The sequence below is a fragment of the Salvelinus sp. IW2-2015 genome, linkage group LG4q.1:29 (assembly GCF_002910315.2).
Source record: "Salvelinus sp. IW2-2015 linkage group LG4q.1:29, ASM291031v2, whole genome shotgun sequence".
NCBI classification, from domain to species: Eukaryota; Metazoa; Chordata; class Actinopteri; order Salmoniformes; family Salmonidae; genus Salvelinus; species Salvelinus sp. IW2-2015.
In genome coordinates this window covers 75470225-75491484 of record NC_036842.1, presented here as the reverse complement: position 1 = coordinate 75491484, position 21260 = coordinate 75470225, and the positions used below count along the sequence as shown (strand labels likewise).

Here is a 21260-nt window from a genome sequence, read left to right as displayed (position 1 = left end):
TCCCTGGAACCAGAGGAACCTGTGATGACTGCACATGCTCAGTGAGTGGTCAAGTATCAGGGTCAGAGTTCAGGGTGGGGTCAAGGTTAAGTGGCTGCGTTTGCAATCCTCTTTCTGCGCATGTGCGAGATTCTCTACTTTACAACTCCCTCCCATATCAAACACAAGCAGGACTCAGACAGGCAGTCTAAATAGCGATGTGATGCTCTTTTTTTTATCCTCATTGCAAACATTGGCTAAGCAGGAAGCAGACAGGGAGTCAAAGTATTAGTGTTCTTTTTTTCTTTTTTTAACAGTTGTATGTTATTTGTGGTTAAAACGCAGATTGTTTTTGCCCCAAAGCAATGTGTAGACTGCATTGTAAAACCGGATACATTCTGGCTACTCAAACATTTTTAGGAAACCGATGACCTAAAAAATGACTGGTTAAGAAAGTTAAATAGCTGAAGTGAGCAGTACTACCTTCATATGAGTAATACAAATGCCGTTTTTTGATTAAGGTATACTTAAATGTAATGCCCTCACTAAGCCACGACTCCAATAATTTACCAATGTGCCTTGCCTTTTCGATTGAATTGTAGAGTTACCACCCATGACTGTATTTGTTATTGACAGAGACATGGTTGTTGAATTCGTTCATTTAGTCTGGTGGCCTTCACCAAGTGAGTTCCTAGGTGAATTATTATCAGTATAATTTAACCATTACATACAGTATATCATAAGGCCTTATACAGTGGCCTGAAACTCATAGTTCACAGGGCACATCAGGCCTGCAAAATTCCACAAACTTTCCCCAAAACAATTAAAGTAATCTTCCAACCAGGATTTCTGGAAAACCTAGGAAATTTACCAGAATTTTACAACCCTAACTATAAATCACATTATGCTGGCTTGCAAATTGATGTCTAATTCCTAAATTATATTCACCTGCAACCTGCATCCATAATAACTGCCAGGGTTAGGAACAGTGGGAGGAAACTACCTAAGCCATTTCAACTGGAACAACCATTTCAGTAATGGGTGCAAAAATTCAATGATTGGATTAATTTAGAAAAAAAATATTTATCTTAACATTTAATTAATCAATCACTCAATGTACATGCAAAAACACAGATATAAAAATTATTCAAAAAAATCCACCTCCACTAGAGCATGCTGGGAAAAAAGTTCATTTGTTATCATATCTTTAAAAAATGTAGTTGGTGTGACTTCTCATTTAGTTTTGAGTCAGTACCACATAAACATTTTAAGTAATAATGACTTTTCATTGACTTTTGAGTACAACTTACTACAAGTATTTGAGTTAAAAATTCCTTGGTGTTTACAGTGTGCGTCCCGATTGTGCTACTACAGTATCCTTGGTTACAACAGAAAGAGAAGGTTGCCTACAAATTTTGGAACGTTCATTCAAATCGCTGCAGGTTTTTATGTCGGCTGTTCATAAATATGAGGCAGAGACGTAGGCTACATCAGGGTTTCCCAATCTCGGCCCTTGGGCCCCCCCTGGGTACATGTTTTGTTTTTTTGCCCTTGCACTACACAGCTGATTCAATTAACCCACTCTTCATCAAGCTTTGATTATTTGAATCAGCTCTGTAGTGCTAGGGCAAAAACAAAACATGTACCCAGGGCGGTTCCTAGGACGAGTTTGGGAAACCCTGGGCGACATCATCATGTCCATCAAATTGGTTTATAGGAAGGGTCCAGAAGAGGGTGAGTAAAGTGAGAAACGTGAAGGGAGGGTGATGTGTGCGTAAAGTAACACATGCGCAGCCTCCGTCAACAAGTTACCGTGTGAAAAAAAGACAAATAATTGCTCCATGTCAGTTAGACATCTGATCCAATGAAGTATTTGTGTGTTCATGTTTGCATTGATATGTTGTGTGTGACGGCTGTAGATGTGTTTTCTTGTGTTTGTGTGCGTTTGTGTGCGTTTACATTTGTGTGTATGTGTGTGTGTAGAGAGGAGAGGTAGTGTGTGTGAAGCGGAGGTGTCCTGCTGTGTCCTGTCCACACCCTGCGCTGGACGGTTGTGCGTGCGGTGTGTGTGACGGCTGTCGCTTCAACGGACGAGACTGTTCCAATGGAGAGCGCTTCCCACACCCCTCAGACCACTGTCAACGCTGCACATGCCTGGTACACACATACACACTTCATACACACATACACTGTATCTGTATGTGACCAACCTTCGATACTCCACTGAGATAAAACTTAAGGCTTAGACAGTAATGGGGGCTAACACAAATCTTCAGGTCCCTGGCGAGACATGATGTTATTACTATATTTGCTCTAGTTTTGGTCAATTTTTCCATGTGACTGTGTGTAGAACGGTGGTGTGGTGTGTGTGTCTGGGTCGTGCCCGCCCGTGGTGTGTGCGCGTCCTGTGATCCCTCCAGGGGAGTGCTGCCCCATCTGCAGAGGGGTGTGCATTTACCAGGGGGAGGAGTTTCAGTCTGGGGCCTCCTTCACCACGCCCATTGACCCCTGCTCCACCTGCAGCTGTCTGGTGAGAAGACAGCATTATCTCATCCCCTATCCCTCCCTCTATCTCTGTGAAGTCTGTCTATCCTCTTATATCACTGTTTCCCAGCTGTTCCATATTTGTTCTATCCCACACCTCTGTCCCATCTTTTTCTCCCTCCGTCTTTCTCGCTCTCTCCCCCCTCTCTCTAGAACGAGGTGGTGACATGTCATAAAAAGCTGTGTCCTGTTCAATGTTCCCACCCCCTCCCCTTTGAATCATCCAATGGCTGCTGTCCACTCTGTGAGGCCTGCCTCTACGGGGGTGTGGTCTACTCTAACAGGTAGGTCTAATTCCACACACACACCCTCTGACGCCCTTACACACACACACACGCACACACACACACACACACACACACTGTTACCCACTCACACACACACCTTCACTGTTATGTCTAGGCCCTGTGACAAGCTGGATGTCTGTAAACACTCTCCTCACTCCCCTAACAGACAAACCTTCACCCCAGCAGCCACACCCCTCACTCCAGGGCTAGGCAATCCCTGTCAGCGCTGTACCTGTGTGAGGGGGAGTGTCACTTGCATGCCCCTCTTCTGCCCCCCCACCTCCTGCCCCCAACCAATCACACTGCCAGGAGACTGCTGCCCCCAGTGTGCAGGTAAACCCACAAACTGAATGAAAACATGGAATATTTCATGTTTTCCCAAAAATCAAATCAAATCAAATTTTATTGGTCACATACACATGGTTAGCAGATGTTATTGCGAGTGTAGTGAAATGCTTGTGCTTCTAGTTCCGACAGTGCAGCAATATCTAACATGTAATCTAACAATTCCACAACAACTACTTAGTACACACAAATCTAAGTAACGGAATTGAATATAATCATATAAATATATGGATGAGCAATGACATAGCGGCATAGGCAAGATGCAATAGATGGTATAAAATACAGTATATACATATGAGATGAGTAATGAAATATATGTAAACATGATTAAAGTAGCATTATTAAAGTGACTAGTGATCCATTTATTAAAGTGGCCAATGATTTCAAGTATATATGTAGGCAGCAGCCTCTCTGTCTTAGTGATGGCTGTTTAACAGTCTGATGGCCTTGGGATAGAATCTGTTTTTCAGTTTCTCGGTCCCAGCTTTGATGCACCTGTACTGACCTCGCCTTCTGGATGATAGCAGGGTGAACAGGCAGTGGCTTGGGTGGTTGTTGTCCTTGATGATCTTTTTGGCCTTCCTGTGACATCGGGTGCTGTGGGTGTCCTGGAGGGCAGGTAGTTTGCCCCCGGTGATGCATTGTGCAGACTGCACCACCCTCTGGAGAGCCTTGCGGTTGTGGGTGGTGCAGTTGCCGTACAAGGCGGTGATGCAGCCCGGCAGGATGCACTCAGTTGTGCATCTGTAAAAGTTTGTGAGGGTTGTAGGTGACAAGCCAGATTTCTTCAGCCTCCTGAGGTTGAAGAGGCGCTGTTGCTGTTGCTGTTGCTGTTGCTGTTGCTGTTGCTGTTGCTTTCTTCACCACACTGTCTGTGTGGGTGGACCATTTCAGTTAGTCCGTGATGTGTACCACGAGAAACTTAAAACTTTCCACCTTCTCCTCTACTGCCCCGTCGACGTGGATAGGGGGGTGCTCCCTCTGCTGTTTGCTGAAGTCCACAATCATCTCCTTTGTTTTGTTGACGTTGAGTGAGAGGTTGTTTCCTGACACCACACTCCGAGTGCCGTCACCTCCTCCCTGTAGGCTGTCTCGTCATTGTCGGTAATCAAGCCTACTACTGTTGTGTCGTCTGCAAGCTTGATGATTGTGTTGGAGGCGTGCATGGCCACGCAGTCATGGGGAACAGGAAGTACTGGAGGGAGCTGAGCACGCACCCTTGTGGGGCCCCAGTGTTGAGAATCAGCGAAGTGGAGATGTTGTTTCCTACCTTCACCACCTGGGGGCGGCCCGTCAGGAAGTCCAGGACCAGCATAGGGTGGGGTTGAGACCCAGGGCCTCAAGCTTAATGATGAGCTTGGAGGGTACTATGGTGTTGAATGCTGAGTGCTGTCAATGAACAGCATTCTTACATAGGTATTCCTCTTGTCCAGATGGGATAGGGTAGTGTGCAGTGTTATGGCGATTGCATCATCTGTGGACCTATTGGGGCGGTAAGCAAATTGGAGTGGGTCTAGGGTGACAGATAAGGTGGAGGTGATATGATCCTTGACTAGCCTCTCAAAGCACTTCATGATGACAGAAGTGAGTGCAACTGGGCGATAGTCATTTAGTTCAGTTACCTTTGCCTTCTTGGGTACAGGAACAGTGGTGGCCATCTTGTAGCATGTGGGGACAGCAGACTGGGATAGGGAGGGATTGAATATGTCCGTAAACACACCAGCCAGCTCTGAGGAGGGTTGACATGTTTAAATGTCTTACTCACGTTGGCCACGGAGAAGGAGAGCCCACAGTCCTTGGTAGCGGGCCACGTCGGTGGCAATGTATTATCCTCAAAGCAGGCAAAGAAGGCGTTTAGTTTGTCTGGAAGCAAGACGTCGGTGTCCGTGATGTGGCTGGTTTTCTCTGTGGTCTGTGATTGTCTGTAGACCCTGCCACATACGTCTCGTGTCAGAGCTGTTGAATTGTGACTCCACTTTGTCTCTATACTGACATTTCGCTTGTTTGACTGCCTTGCGGAGGGAATAACTACACTGTTTGTATTCGGCCATATTCCCAGTCACCTTAACATGGTTAAATGCGGTGGTTTGCGCTATCAGTTTTGTGCAAATGCCGCCATCTATCCACAGTTTCTGGTTAGGGTAGGTTTTAATAGTCATGGTGGGTACAACATCTGCTATTCACTTCCTTATAAACTCACTCACTGAATCAGCGTATTCGTCAATATTATTATCTGAGGCTCTGAGGACATGTCCCAGTCCACATGACCAAAACTATCTTGAAGCGTGGATTCTGATTGGTCAGACCAGTGTTGAATAGTTCTTAACACGGGTACATCCTGTTTGAGTTTCTGCCTATAGGAAGGAGGATCAAAATGGAGTTGTGGTCAGATTTGCCAAAAGGAGGGCGGGGAGGGCCTTATATGCATCGCGGAAATTAGAGTAGCAGTGATCCAGAGTTTTGCCAGCACGAGTACTACAGTCAATTTGCTGATATAAATTAGGTAGCATTGTTCTCAAATTTGCTTTGTTAAAATCCCCAGCTACAATAAATGCAGCCTGAGGATATATGGTTTCCAGTTTGCACAAAGTCCAGTGAAGTTCCTTGAGGTCCGTCGTGGTATCAGCTTGAGGGGGGATATACACGCTATGACAATAACCGAGGAGAATTCTCTTGGGAGATAATACGGTCGGCATCTGATTGTGAGGAATTCTAGGTCAGGTCAACAAAAGGCCTTGAGTTCCTGTATGTTGTTACAATTACACCATGCAACTATTTTGCAGGTTACGGTGCATTAGAAAACGTTCCTGTTAAACTCCCTGTGTGTTTGTTTCTCTCAGTGTGTGTATACCAGGGTGAGGAGTACAGTGACAGACAGCAGTGGAATCCCAGCTCTAACCTCTGCACAGCATGTACTTGTCAGGTTAGACTATATCTCCTCTCTCTTTCTTGCGTGTGTGTGCAGGTGTCTGCGGCGTATGTGTGTGTATAATATGTGTTTGTTCCAGGCAGGGAAGGTGCAGTGTGTGGGACCAGAGTGTCCTAAGCTGACCTGTATGCACCAGCTGACAGAACCAGGAATGTGCTGTCCTCGCTGCAGAGGTAAAACACCAGCTTGGGCTTTGTATTTGCCTCCCATATATTTAACTAGTTATTGGTCAGGTTTACACAATTTATCGCGCTCTGGGGATGTAAAATGTTGTGTGTGCGTGTATCTCAGGGTGTGTGTATGACGGAGAGGAGCATGCTGCGGGCAGTAGCTGGTTTGCAGACTCTACTCCCTGTATGAGCTGTATGTGTGTGGATGGAGTGACCACCTGCTCGGAGGTCCGCTGTCTGTCCCCCTGCATCAACACCATCACTGTACCTGGGGAGTGCTGCCCTGTGTGTGCAGGTAACTATAATACACACCCTATTTACCTGCTGTGTTCCTCTGTTTAGTTTCAAATATCTCTGTGTTGTGTTTGGGTCAGACTGTGATCAGTGTCTCTGTGTGTGTTTGGTCAGACTGTGATCAGTGTCTCTGTGGTGTGTTTGGTCAGACTGTGATCAGTGTCTCTCTTTGTTTTTGGTCAGACTGTGATCAGTCTCTCTCTTTGTGTTTGGTCAGACTGTGATCAGTGTCTCTTTTGTGTTTGGTCAGACTGTGATCAGTGTCTCTTTGTGTTTTGGTCAGACTGTGATCAGTGTCTCTTGTGTTTGGTCAGACTGTGATCAGTGTGTCTCTTTGTGTTTGGTCAGACTGTGATCAGTGGTCTCTCTTTGTGTTTGGTCAGACTGTGATCATGTGTCTCTTGTGTGTGTTTGGTCCGACTGTGATCAGTGTCTCTTTGTGTTTGGTCAGACTGTGATCAGTGTCTCTTTGTGTTTTGGTCAGACTGTGATCAGTGTCTCTTTGTGTTTGTCAGACTGTGAGTCAGTGTCATCTTTGTGTTTGTCAGACTGTGATCAGTGTCTCTCTTTGTGTTTGGTCAGACTGTGATCAGTGTCTCTTTGTGTTTTGGTCAGACTGTGATCAGTGTCTCTCTTTGTGTTTGGTCAGACTGTGATCAGTGTCTCTGTGTGTGTTTGGTCAGACTGTGATCAGTGTCTCTTTGTGTTTGGTCAGACTGTGATCAGTGTCTCTGTGTGTTTGGTCAGACTGGATCAGTGTCTCTCTTGTGTTTGGTCAGACTGTGATCAGTGTCTCTGTGTGTGTTTGGTCAGACTGTGATCAGTGTCTCTCTTTGTGTTTGGTCAGACTGTGATCAGTGTTCTCTCTTTGTGTTTGGTCAGACTGTGATCAGTGTCTCTGTGTGTGTTTGGTCAGACTGTGACCAGTGTCTCGTGTGTGTTTTGGTCAGACTGTGATCAGTGTCTCTGTGTGGTGTTTGGTCAGACTGTGATCAGTGTCTCTCTTTGTGTTTGGTCAGACTGTGATCAGTGTCTCTGTGTGTGTGTTTGGTCAGACTGTATCAGTCTCTCTTGTGTTGGTCAGACTGTGATCAGTGTCTCTCTTTGTGTTTGGTCAGCTGTGATCAGTGTCTTGTGTGTGTTTGGTCAGACTGTGATCAGTGTCTCTCTTTGTGTTTGGTCAGACTGTGATCAGTGTCTCTGTGTGTGTTGGTCAGACTGTGATCAGTGTCTCTCTTTGTGTTGGTCAGACTGTGTGTTTGAGGGCAGAGTGTACGGTCCAGGAGACAGCTTCCACCCTGCAGATGACCCCTGTCACAATCTGCACCTGCGAGGTACTACACACACACCACACACACACAACACACACAACACACACACACACACACACACACACACACAACACACACACACACACACACACACACACACACACACACACACACACACACACCACACACACACACACACACACACACACACACCAGCGTGTCTTAGATACAGTATTGTAGCAGGTGATGTCATTGTTTCCTGTGTCCAGGTGATGCCGATGGAGAGCAGCACCTGAGGTGTTACCGTAAGCAGTGTCCCAGCCTGGTGGACTGTGTTAAAAGCAACATCCTGTTCTCTGGACCAGACTCCTGCTGCCCTGTCTGCGCACGTCAGTACACATACACACCAGTTTAACACACGCACACAAACATGCAGACACACTCTTTTTCTCTCTCTCTCTCCCTCACTCTAAAACTTCCAGTAACCTGTATTAATGAGGCGGGGGTTGACTTATAACGGATTTAGGATCATGAAATATTGTGTGGATGAAGGGTGGATGGCGGGCTGGTTGAATAAAGAGAAACAGTACTTAAAAAAATCTAAACATTTATCAAATGTATATACTGTATAGACTACATTGAGGTTTTTCTTTCATTATTTTAGGTTTCTGGCATTAGGACGTAAGCCTAAGCTTTAGGCCTAACTGTACGAGCGCCAAAGGATAATGTCAGAGTTCAATAAGAGAAAAGCTGTGAAATGAAGAGATGAAAATAAAGGAAGGGCCAGAAAAGTATTGTTTGAGAAAGATTTGGTGAAATGGTAAAAGAGGATGATGGCAGTGCCGGGCTACAGTATGTTATATGTGATGATTGTGAGGCGATATACAAATTTGACAGTCTGAAGAAGGGGACTTTAAATAGGCCTATGGCACATCAAGGGAACTGCCTACTGATGGGTTAAATGGAAACTGAAATCTGGACACTGACTGTGGGTCTATAACCTCTCACATAGCCTTAATATTAACTTCTGCAGAATTAAGCATTTCTTGCTGTAAAATTATACACTATCAAGGCAATTTTTACTCAGGAACAGGAGTGGAGAATTATTATTTATTTATTTCAGCGTCTTGAGAGAATGTGAATGCACATTTAGATACCTTCTGTAGAGATGCTATTTTTATCAGCATCATAAAAGCTGATAGTATTTCAACCACAGAAAATATGCATCCAAGCCGAACTGATATCTTATCCAAAACATGTTGGGTCGTTTTCACAGCTTTCTATTTCCTGACAACCGGTCAAACTGATTTTGACCTGAATTTTCCACCTAATTATTATATATATTTTTGTTATTGCATGTTCTCCCCGGTCCCTAAACGTCTTTGCTCCACAAAAGAAGCAGAGATGATAGAGAACTTTACCGATGTCAACTAGCATTCATTCTATCAATTCATGACATTATTCTGGTGAGCAAAGGTTTATTTAGTCTACAAGGGCAACATACTTATATAATGACAGAAGAGAAGCTGCATGTATCTAATTAAGTTGACTAACAAATAGCCTACCAATATGTTGTAAATTATAAGCAGTCCAAAAAAATCCTCCACCCTCTGTCAAAATATTGTTCCGCCGTCTCTGACTGTAGCCTACAGGACATGTTTCTATATTAACGAGTTAGGGTTGGGTTCGGGCCTCAGAATTTCACTTTATCACATATAGTTGGGCAGTTGCGGATGGGTTATTAGCAATTGCGGGCGGGTGCGGGTGAACAAACAGATGACCCGCGCAACACTAACCTGTGTGTGTGTGCACGCATGTGTGTAGAGCCCCTCAGTAACTGCACGGCCACTCTGATCGGTAACGAGGTCCTGGCTACAGACGACCCCTGCTTCACCTGCCAGTGCAAGGTACCATGGCAACAACCCCTGACCTGTGTTTGTTTGTCTGTTTAAAGCTGTATATTGTCTGTAGGAGTAGTGGTATAATAATATAAAGCTGTGTGTTGGACTAGTGATATATAACCTGTATCCCTGTGTGTTGTTGCGTTGATCAGGACCTGACGTGGACGTGTCTACACCAGAGCTGCCCCCCTCTCAGCTGCCGCCCTGAAGAACACTACACACCCCCTGATTCCTGCTGCCCCGTCTGTGACGGTACACGCTCAACCCTACCCCCTTTTTGTACACCCTAAACCCCATCTCTTAAACACCAAACCTTAACCTCGAAACCCTGTGTGGTCAAGTGTGTGTGTGTTTCTTTCAGAATGTGTTATCGAGGGTGAGAAGAGGCATGTGTCTAATGGTGAGAGCTGGACAGACAGTGAGGATGAGTGCGTCACATGCACCTGTAATGTAAGTTACACAAACACACAAGCACACACACAAACGTGCGCTAACGCACTCACAGAATCGCACAAATGGCACAAATTTCCATTGTTTTTTGTGTGTGTATTCTAGCTGGGTTACATTGAGTGCAGTATAGAGGAGTGTGTTCCTGTGGAGTGTGAGCAGGGCCTGGTCAGAATGAAGACTCCTGGAAAATGCTGTTACGAGTGTCAAGGTACCACTTCTACAGTACTCGCTAACCACTAATATATATATAACTATGCAATGGCCTCCCGAGTGGCGCAGTGGTCTAAGGCACTGCATCGCATTGCTAGCTGTGCCGCTAGAGATTCTGGGTTCGAGTCCAGGGCCTGTTGCAGCCGGCTGCGACCGGGAGACACATGGGGCGACGCACAATTGGCCTAGCGTCGTCTGGGTTAGGGGAGGGTTTGGCCAGCAGGGATGTCCTTTTCCCATCACGCACTAGCAACTCCTGTGCACGCTGACACGGTCGCCAGGTGTACGATGTTTTCTCCGACACGTTGGTGCGGCTGGCTTCCGGGTTAAGTGGGCATTGTGTGAAGAAGCAGTGCGGCTTGGTTGGGTTGTGTTTCGGAGGACGCAGGCTCCCGACCTTCACCTCTCCCAAGTCCATACGGGAGTTGCAGCGATGAGACAAGACTGTAACTACCAATTGGATACCACGAAATTGGGGAGAAAAAGGGGTAAAAAAACTATGCAATATCCCCACTACACAGCTAAACTGTTAATATACCACTACATAATGTGTGTGTGTGTGTGTGTTTCAGACTCGGGGGTGCAGTGTGTGTACCAGGGCTCTGTGTACCAGTCTAATGAACAGTGGGAAGTGGATGAGTGTACCAGCTGTACCTGTGTGTTTGGAGACGTACACTGTTACAGCCAACGCTGTCCTCCACTAGGCTGTGCAGCGGTCAATATAACACACACTTGTCTCTCTGTGTACTGTCTAGTCTCTCAGTGTTCTGTTTGGTCTCTCAGTGTTCTGTATGGTCTCTCAGTGTTGTCTCTGACTCAGTGTTTCATATGTTCTTTCGGTGTTCCGTATGTTCTTTCGGTGTTCCGTCTGGTCTCTTAGTGTTCTTTTTGGCTTTTAGTGTTCTGTCTGGCCTCTCAGTGTTCTGTCTGGTCTGTCAGTGTTCCATCTGACTCTGTGTTCTGTCTAACTATGTGTTCCGTTTGACTCTTGTGTGTAACAGGATGAGACTCCTGCTGTGATCCCAGGTGTGTGTTGTCCCCACTGTATACCACGGCCAGCCACCTGCGTAGCGTTTGGGGATCCCCACTACAGGACCTTCGATGGCCGCATGCTCCACTTCCAGGGGGCCTGCACTTACATACTGTCTCAGGACTGTGACGGAGGGGACTTCAGGTACAAAGGAATGCATTTTCTGTTAACAAGATTCATGCAAGGTTTGGTATTTGGTTGATTTGAACTAATTTGTGTACACCTGTGCGTGTCCAGTATCCATGCGACCAATGATGACCGTGGTCGAAAGGGAGTGTCCTGGACCAAAGAAGTAACTGTTTTCATAGGAGATGTGGTAGTGCAGCTACTCCAGGACTGGGTCGTTAGGGTGAGTGGGTTTCTGGTTGTGGATGTTCTAGCAGCGAGCCAATCAGAACATGTGTATAAGAGGTGAGAGCCAATCTGAGCTGAGGTGTTTTTTATTCCAGGTGGACTACAAGGTTGTCACCCTGCCTTTCCTCAAAGAACCATACATCTACCTGGAGCGCCAGACAAATACCATCCTACTCAACACTAATATAGGACTAAAGGTATGAAAACTACTATCTATTTACTCTAAGTTGTCTAAACCCTTACCTGTGATAACTCTTACATGTCTGAACTCCTCAGGTGTTGTGGAGTGGGCGATCCCACCTGGAAGTGAGTATTCCGGGGTCGTATAAAGGTCACACCTGTGGTCTCTGTGGCAACTTCAACAACTACCCCCAGGACGACCTACGAACCCCTGCAGGAAAAGTCAGTCAATCAGAGGCCGACTTTGGAAACAGCTGGAAGGTGAGTGAGTGTGTGTCTGTCTACTTTGTAGGTAGAGTGTTAACCACAACTCCTGTAGTTGTGTAAAATGACACCGGAGAGGAATGCAGATGTTTTACGTGTCCCCAACCGATTGTGTTTTTTTGTTTGTAACTTATTTTTTTACTAATTTTGTACATAATGTTGCCGCTACCGTCTCTTATAACCGAAGATAACTTCTAGACATCAGGACTGTGATTATTCACCACGGACTAGCAGAATCCTTTTTTTCCTTTCACGAGTCTGAAGAGCCCAACGAGAAGGATATACTGCTTTCTCGGGAACAGACCCCAATGATCTGCGTGAAGAGGAGGTGGAGAAAAAGGGGCCGGAGGGCGGGCTGCCTTCTGAGAATTGGTAGGCGATCGAATAAACCCCCACTTCCTTCCATTCTGCTAGCAAACGTGCAATCTTTCGAGAATAAAATCGATGACCTACGCGGAAGATTAAACTACCAACGGGACATTAAAAACTGTAATATCTTATGCTTCACGGAGTCGTGGCTGAACGACGACACTATCAACATACAGCTGGCTGGTGATACGCTGTACCAGCAGGATAGAACAGCGGCATCTGGTAAGACAAGGGGCGGCGGACTATGTATTTTTGTAAATAACAGCTGGTGCACGATATCTAAGGAAGTCTCGAGCTATTGCTAGCCTGAGGTAGAGTATCTCATGATAAGCTGTAGACCACACTACCTACCTAGAGAGTTTATCTGTATTTTTCGTAGCTGTTTACATACCACCACAGTCAGAGGCTGGCACTAAGTCAGCATTTAATGAGCTGTATTCCGCCATAAGCAAACAAGAAATCCTAGTAGCCAGGGACTTTAATACAGGGTAACTTAAATCCGTTTTGCCAAATTTCTATCAGCATGTTAAATGTGCAACCAGAGGGGAAAAAATTGTGGACCACCTCTACCCCACACACAGAGACGAATACAAAGCTCTCCCTCCATTTGGCAAATCTGACCATAATTCTATCTTTCTGATTCCTGCTTACAAATTAAAAGCAGGAGGCACCAGTGACTAGATCAATAAAGAAGTGGTCAAATGAAGCAGATGCTAAGCTAAAGGACTGTTTTGCTAGCACAGACTGGAATATGTTCCTGGATTCCTCCGATGGCATTGAGGAGTACACCACATCAGTCATTGGCTTCATCGATAAATGCATCAATGACGTCACCCCCAAAGTGACCGTACGTACATACCCCAACCAGAAGCCATGGATTACAGGCAGCATCGGCACTGAGCTAAAGGCTAAGGCTGCCACTTTCAAGGAGCGGGACTCTAACCCGGAAGCTTATAAGAATTCCCGCTATGCCCTCCGACGAACCATCAAACAGGCAAAGGATCAATACAGGACAAAGATCGAATCATACTACACCGGCTCTGACATTCGTTGGATGTGGCAGAGCTTGCAAACCATTACAGACTACAAAGGGAAGCACAGCCGAGAGCTGCCCAGTGACACAAGCCTACCAGACAAGCTAAACTACTTTGATGATCGATTCGAGGCAAATGACACTGAAACATGCATGGGAGCACCATCTGTTCCGGGAGACTGTGTGATCACGCTCTCCGCAGCCGATGTGAGTAAGACATTTTTTACATTTTTTACATTTAAGTCATTTAGCAGACGCTCTTATCCAGAGCGACTTACAAATTGGAAAGTTCATACATATTCATCCTGGTCCCCCCGTGGGGAATGAACCCACAACCCTGGCGTTGCAAGCGCCATGCTCTACCAACTGAGCCACACGGGACCTTTAAACAGGTCAACATTCACAAGGCCGCAGGGCCAGATGGATTACCAGGACGTGTACTGCGAGCATGCGCAGACCAACTGACAAGTGTCTTCACTGACATTTTCAACCTCTCCCTGTTTGAGTCTGTAATACAAACATGTTTCAAGCAGACCATCATAGTCCCTGTGCCCACGAACACTAAGGTAACCTGCCTAAATGACTACAGACCCGTAGCACTCACGTCTGTAGCCATGAAGGGCTTTGAAAGGCTGGTCATGGCTCACATCAACACCATCATCCCAGATACCCTAGACCCACTCCAATTTGCATACCGCCCCAACAGATCTACGATGATGCCATCTCTATTGCACTCCACACTACCCTTTCCCACCTGGACAAAAGGAACACCTATGTGAGAATGCTATTCATTGACTACAGCTCAGCGTTCAACACCATAGTGCCCTCAAAGCTCATCAATAAGCTAAGCACCCTGGGACTAAACACCTCCTTCTGCAACTGGATCCTGGACCTCCTGACGGGCCGCCCCCAGGTGGTAAGGGTAGGTAACAACACATCCGCCATGCTGATCCTCAACACGGGCCCCTCAAGGGTGCGTGCTCAGTCCCCTCCTGTACTCCCTGTTCATGGTCAGGCATGACTCCAACACCATCATTCATTTTGCCGATGACACAACAGTGGTAGGCCTGATCAACGACGAGACAGCCTACAGGGAGGTGGTCAGATACCTGGCCGTGTGGTGCCAGGACAACAACCTCTCCCTCAACGTGATCAAGACAATGAGATGATTGTGGCCTACAGGAAAAAGAGAACCGAGCACGCCCCATTTCTCATCGACAGGGCTGCAGTGGAGCAGGTTGGGAGCTTCAAGTTCCTTGGTGTCCACATCACCAACAAACTATCATAGTCCAAGCACACCAAGACAGTCATGAAGAGGGCACGACAAAACCTATTGCCCCTCAGGAAACGAAAAAAAATTGGCATGGGTCCTCAGATCCTGAAAAAGTTCTACAGCTGCATCATCGAGAGCATCCTGACTGGTTGCATCACTGCCTGGTATGGCAACTGCTCGGCCTCCGACCGCAAGGCACTACAGAGGGTAGTGCGAACGGCCCAGTACATCACTGGGGCCAAGCTTCCTGCCATCCAGGACCTTTATACCAGGCTGTGTCAGAGGAAGGCCCTAAAAATTGTCAGACTCCAACCACCCTAGTCATAGACTGTTTTGTCAGCTTACGCACGGCAAGCGGTACCGGAGCACCAAGTCTAGGTCAAAAAGGCTTCTTAATAGCTTCTACCTCTAAGCCAGAAGACTCCTGAACATCTAATCAAATGGCTACCCAGACTATTTTCATTGCCACCCCCCTTTTTTCAACGCTGCTACTCTGTTATCATCTATGCAGTCACTTTAATAACTCTACCTACATGTGCATACTACCTCAACTAACCGGTGCCCCCGCACATTGACTCTGCACCGGTACCCCCCTGTATATAGTCTCGCTATTGTTATTTTACTGCTGTTCTTAATTACTTGTTAATTTTATTTCTTATTCTTATCTGTATTTTTTAAAACTGCATTGTTGGTTAGGGGCTCTTAGGTAAGCATTTCACTGTAAGGTCTACACCTGTTGTATTCGGCACATGTGACTTATAAAATTTGATTTGTCAGAGCAGCCATACACAGACCCTGGTATCGCTATCTCCCCCTGTAGGTGGGTAGTGGTAACAGCAGCCTGTCATGTCAGCCTGGGGAGGATATTGACCCCTGTAAGGCAGCAGGCTACCAGGCCAGGAAGTCGGCTAATGCACGCTGCAGGTAACACACACACCAGACTTTTCAAAAACATTAGCAGCGCTTGAGCTTGCCTGCTAGATTGATTGATTGACCTTTGTTCCTCAGGGTTCTGAAGTCTGCAGTGTTCCATACCTGCCACCACTTGGTGGCTCCAGAGCCCTGGTATGCAGCATGTGTCTATGACCTGTGTGCCTGCGGAGCCAACGCTGACGAGTGTCTGTGTGATGCCCTGGAGGCCTACGCAGCGCAGTGCAGAGAGGCTGGGGCTAGACTGTCCTGGAGGAGCTCCTCACTGTGTGGTAAATACAAACACAAAACCACAGTATAAAACATTATTTTACCACAGTAAAGGGACCCATCTCTCTGTGTTGACATCTGTCCCTGCCCATTTCTCTCTCTCGATCTAGCGGTGGGCTGTCCAGTGGAGCGTGGTTTCGTGTTTGATGAATGTGGTCCCCCATGTCCAGTGACCTGTGTTAACCGTGACGTGCCACTAGGGGTGATAGAGAGCCACTGTTTTAAACCCTGTGTGCCCGGCTGCCAGTGTCCTGCTGGACTGGTATTACACAACAACCACTGTGTACCACCAGAGACATGCCCCAAGATCATACATGGCAAGTCCTAACACACACACATTCCTAAGGACTGCATGGACCTCTCGCAACTCTGACAGTGTGAATGAACTGTCTGAAGAGGTATCTCACTCACCTGTGGACTTTGTTGTTTTTTATTAACATTCTGTGAAGCTGAATTCATTTTGATCAACATTGTAATGAATGCTCTGTATTTTATGACTGTACTGTTAAGTGTTTGTGATGTGACCACTCTGTGCCTCTAACGCTCAGGGTAGGGCTGCTGATACACTATTGTGCTCTGCAGGGATGTAGTGGGAAAACACTGTTGAGAAAATAAAAAGGTGGGTTAACAGGGTTAACATGTTGTTACACTCCACTACATCCCAGGTGCTTTTACTGTATAAACCTCATTCTCTGTTGTATCCACAGGGAATTATTTGAATATATTATGTTTCTTTGTCCCTTAATGTAGGTATTATGTGTTATGCCAGACTACACAGACTTACAATATTGGACACATTCCCTCTGCCATTTCACAACAAATAAAGATAACTATCCAACGTGTGGTTTTTGGGCGTGTTTTAATACATTGTACAGGCCAGGGGAACTAATTGCTCCTAGGTGAGACCAGCAACATGGTCAGGTGTCAACTGTCTGATTGAAAGTTGTCTGTCAGCCTCACTGTTTCCTGGTAAACAAATCCGTCTGTTGTCGGGGCGACTGACGTAACCATGCCAATAGTGTGTATAATTCATCAGTCTATGGCGTAAACATGGAACAGCTAAGACACTGGCTGAGAATGTTTATTTTCCTCAGTACTGTCTTATTCGTATTGTGTGTGTGTGTATCCATGTGTGCAATGTTTGATGTGTAAGCCAGTGTGTTCTCCAGGGTGTGATGGAGCAGTGGGTAGGTAGGCTTCACCAGTTTTTAGGTTGTTCTCTGGGAGGACAGCTTTCTCAGGATGTGTGTGTTCTGTTCCACAAGCTGTTGAATGAACACACTGGCATGGAGGCCGCACACACAGCTATAGAGAATTTGACACAAACACAAAAAGGTATAATAAAGTTAGGTTGTGTATAGTCCACTCTTTTTCTGTTTCAATTCAATAGGTTTGACAGGCAAATCTGTTATTATTGCCAAGCTGTATTGTTAAAAACCTCTTCCCCTCCCTCTTTTTTGTTGACTGTTATCCTTTCCTGGAGGCAGAAACATAAAAAGCTACGCTAAACTGAACTAGCTGACTAAGCAGAACGCTAACGTTACCTCTTACTAATGCTTAATCATAAAATAGAGTTAGCTAGCTAGGTCTCAAATAGGCCAGTAAATAAGAAAAGTATAACTGTCCATCACGTTTTCTTAAGTTCATATAGCTTATTCAACTTAAAATTTAAATAAAGCAAACGTTAGCTCACTCACTTGTATATTTCACACCTATCTAGCTCTATTTATTCATTCAACATGAGTAGCTAAGAGGTTAATAAATGCTTAGCTAGCATGCTCTGATTAGCTCAGCATGTTGCTGCTATCTTGCTACATTTGATTCTTTGCTTCAAGTCAGCAGACCAGTTCAAATCAAACTTTGTCACATGCGCCGAATACAACATGTGTAGACCGTGAAATGCTTACTTACAAGCCCTTAACCAACAGTGCAGTTCAAGAAAGAGTTAAGAAAATATTTACCAAATAAACTAAAGTAAAAAATTATAAAAAGTAACACAATAAAATAACAATAACGAGGCTATATACAGGGGGTACCGGTACTGAGTCAATGTGCGGGGGTACAGGTTAGTCGAGGTAATTTGTACATGTAGGTAGGGGTGAAGTGACTATGCATAGATAATAAACAGCGAGTAGCAGCAGTGTAAAATAACAAATGGGMGGGGGGGGGGGGTCAATGTAAATAATCCAGTGGCTATTTTATTAATTGTTCAGTAGTCTTATGACTTGGGGGTAGAAGCTGTTAAGGAGCCATTTGGTCCTAGACTTGGTGCTCCGGTACCGCTTGCCGTGCGGTAGCAGAGAAAACAATCTATGACTTGGGTGACTGAAGTCTGACAGTTTTTGGGGCTTTCCTCTGACACCGACCTATTATATAGGTCCTGGATGGCAGGAAGCTTGGCCCCAGGGATGTACTGGGCCGTATCTTAAGAGATATTGACACATTTGTCTGACTACTGTAACACAATAATGATTTAAAAACATTACAACTTGTAACTCAACATTTTATTCACAAGGTTCTCAGTTCAAACCTCTGCCATGTTTTCAAAAGTTGTGCATATATTTCAGACATTTGAGAGTAAAAAACCTTGACTGGGGTGTGTTTCTGAACCTTGATTCTACAGATCTACAAGGACTTACAGTTGCTGAACACAGGAAAACTGTACCCCACAGACACAAGACCCACATCGCACACCTCAACCAAGCCCTGTACTGCACCGCCGGTCATGCTCAGTATGACAGAGATGCACAGACCATACCCACAGAGAAAGAAAAGGGAGATGGAGACTGAGGAGAGCAGCTAGACAGCGCTGGGCCATTTAAGCTGTTCGTTTGTAAGACTGTCTCACTCTCTCTCTCTCTCTATCCCTCTCTCACCCATAATCACACTGTGTGTGTGTGTCTGTCCCTGTCCCCAGGCTGGTGCAGGAGGGTGTGTGCGGAGCCCTGCCATCTATGAGCTGTGGTCAGACGTCATGGGAGAGAGGTCAGGTGTTGGGTGTGTCGCTCTTTCAGAGCGCCTCCTACTGGTGGGAGTAAAGTATGACGCCGTCACACACACACACACTCTACACAGAGATGCTGTATGAACACCATGGTGAGACAAACACACACACAAACACAGTACATCACATGTGTATACGCAGAACATCCCATCATGTTTCTGATATCCCAGGGCTGGTTGCCTGGGAGACGCTGTTGCCGTGGGAGGGTGAGGTGAGGGGTGTGGAGCTAGGTTTGCTATGGGAGGAAAGTCAGGAGACATGCTGAATCAGTCTGACCTACCTGGAGCCTTCAAAATATACAGGTAACACACACGCTTAAGATGGTTTTAGTTTGTGCATAACAATTATACACAATGAGTTGATATAGAGGAGTAATTTAATTGAGTGGGAAACCTACGGATGAGCCAGTGTGTGTGCAGCAGATGGCTACCTCTCTGATCATGTGATGACATGATTAACAGGCGCAATGAGGGCGTGTCTCTGAGGGGCTGTCCTGATTGAGAGAAACCCAGTGAGGAATCTTGGTCAGCCATCTCCCTCCTCACTCGGATACACACCAGCCTTGAGCACCAGACAAATACACTCACTGCCCTGGCCAAGAGGTACACACAAAGAAACATGCACACCTCAAATCCACAATAACTGCCCTTACCAAGAGGCAAACACATTTTGCCAATCACAACCATGACTGTGAGAATGTGTCCCTCTGCCCCTGCAGGCTGGACAGGGAGACCCTGCGGCTGATGGGTCTGTACGCCAGCCTGGCCACCATCAGTGCTCAGAGGGAGAAACTGTCCCATGGTGCACTGCTTGCTGGCAGCCAGACAGGACTGGGAGACATGGTGAGGGCTTCATGGCAACCACAATGGGAATAAGTCTCTGACTTTACTGTGTCAATTTCATATAGCTGCTGCCAACATACTGACTCAACTCCAGCCACTTTAATAATGGGAATTGATGGAAATGTATGTAAAAATGTATCACTAGCCACTTTAAACAATGCAACTTAATATAATGTTTACATACCCTACATTACTCATCTCATATGTATATGTATATACTGTACTCTATATCATCTACTGCATCTTGCCATCTTTATGTAATACATGTATCACTAGCCACTTTAAACTATGCCACTTTATGTTTATATACCCTACATTACTCATCTCATATGTACAGTGGGGAGAACAAGTATTTGATACACTGCCGATTTTGCAGGTTTTCCTACTTACAAAGCATGTAGAGGTCTGTAATTTTTATTATAGGTACACTTCAACTGTGAGAGACGGAATCTAAAACAAAAAATCCAGAAAATCACATTGTATGATTTTTAAATAATTAATTTGCATGACATAAGTATTTGATCACCTACCAACCAGTAAGAATTCCGGCTCTCACAGACCTGTTAGTTTTTCTTTAAGAAGCCCTCCTGTTCTCCACTCATTACTGTATTAAACTGCACCTGTTTGAAACTCGTTACCTGTATAAAAACACCTGTCCACACACTCAATCAAACAGATTCCCAACCTCTCCACAATGGCCAAGACCAGAGAGCTGTGTAAGGACATCAGGGATAAAATTGTAGACCTGCACAAGGCTGGGATGGGCTACAGGACAATAGGCAAGCAGCTTGGTGAGAAGGAAACAACTGTTGGCGCAATTATTAGAAAATGGAAGAAGTTCAAGATGACGGTCAATCACCTCGGTCTGGGGCTCCATGCAAGATTTCACCTCGTGGGGCATCAATGGATCATGAGGAAGGTGAGGGATCAGCCCAGAACTACACGGCAGGACCTGGTCAATGACCTGAAGAGAGCTGGGACCACAGTCTCAAAGAAAACCATTAGTAACACACTACGCCGTCATGGATTAAAATCCTGCAGCGCACGCAGGTCCCCCTGCTTAAGCCAGTGGCATGTCCAGGCCTGTCTGAAGTTTGCCAATGACCATCTGGATGATCCAGAGGAGGAATGGGAGAAGGTCATGTGTCTGATGAGACAAAAATAAGAGCTTTTTTGGTGCTAACTCCACTCGGCCGTGTTTGGAGGAAGAAGAAGTATGAGTAAACCCCAAGAACACCATCCAACCGTGAAGCATGGAGGTGGAAACATATTCTTTGGGGATGCTTTTTCTGCAAGGGGACAGGACGACTGCACCGTATTGAGGGGAGGAT

General features: G+C 45.8%; 1 protein-coding gene across 1 annotated transcript in view; it reads left to right on the top strand.

Annotated features, from left to right (window-relative positions):
• kcp (kielin cysteine rich BMP regulator) overlaps positions 1 to 16921 on the top strand; it is a 46184-nt gene extending 29263 nt beyond the window's left edge. Inside the window, 23 exon segments of the mRNA XM_070443124.1 lie at positions 1 to 41; positions 1963 to 2136; positions 2330 to 2509; positions 2677 to 2807; positions 2977 to 3143; positions 5996 to 6078; positions 6164 to 6257; positions 6376 to 6549; positions 7799 to 7866; positions 7868 to 7889; positions 8095 to 8208; positions 9644 to 9726; positions 9873 to 9972; positions 10082 to 10170; positions 10276 to 10378; positions 10953 to 11095; positions 11382 to 11554; positions 11648 to 11759; positions 11860 to 11961; positions 12041 to 12205; positions 15704 to 15807; positions 15892 to 16085; positions 16194 to 16921. Coding sequence (XP_070299225.1) covers positions 1 to 41; positions 1963 to 2136; positions 2330 to 2509; positions 2677 to 2807; positions 2977 to 3143; positions 5996 to 6078; positions 6164 to 6257; positions 6376 to 6549; positions 7799 to 7866; positions 7868 to 7889; positions 8095 to 8208; positions 9644 to 9726; positions 9873 to 9972; positions 10082 to 10170; positions 10276 to 10378; positions 10953 to 11095; positions 11382 to 11554; positions 11648 to 11759; positions 11860 to 11961; positions 12041 to 12205; positions 15704 to 15807; positions 15892 to 16085; positions 16194 to 16411 — 2834 coding nt within the window. The 3' untranslated portion in view covers positions 16412 to 16921.
• The last annotated feature ends 4339 nt before the right edge of the window (positions 16922 to 21260 follow it).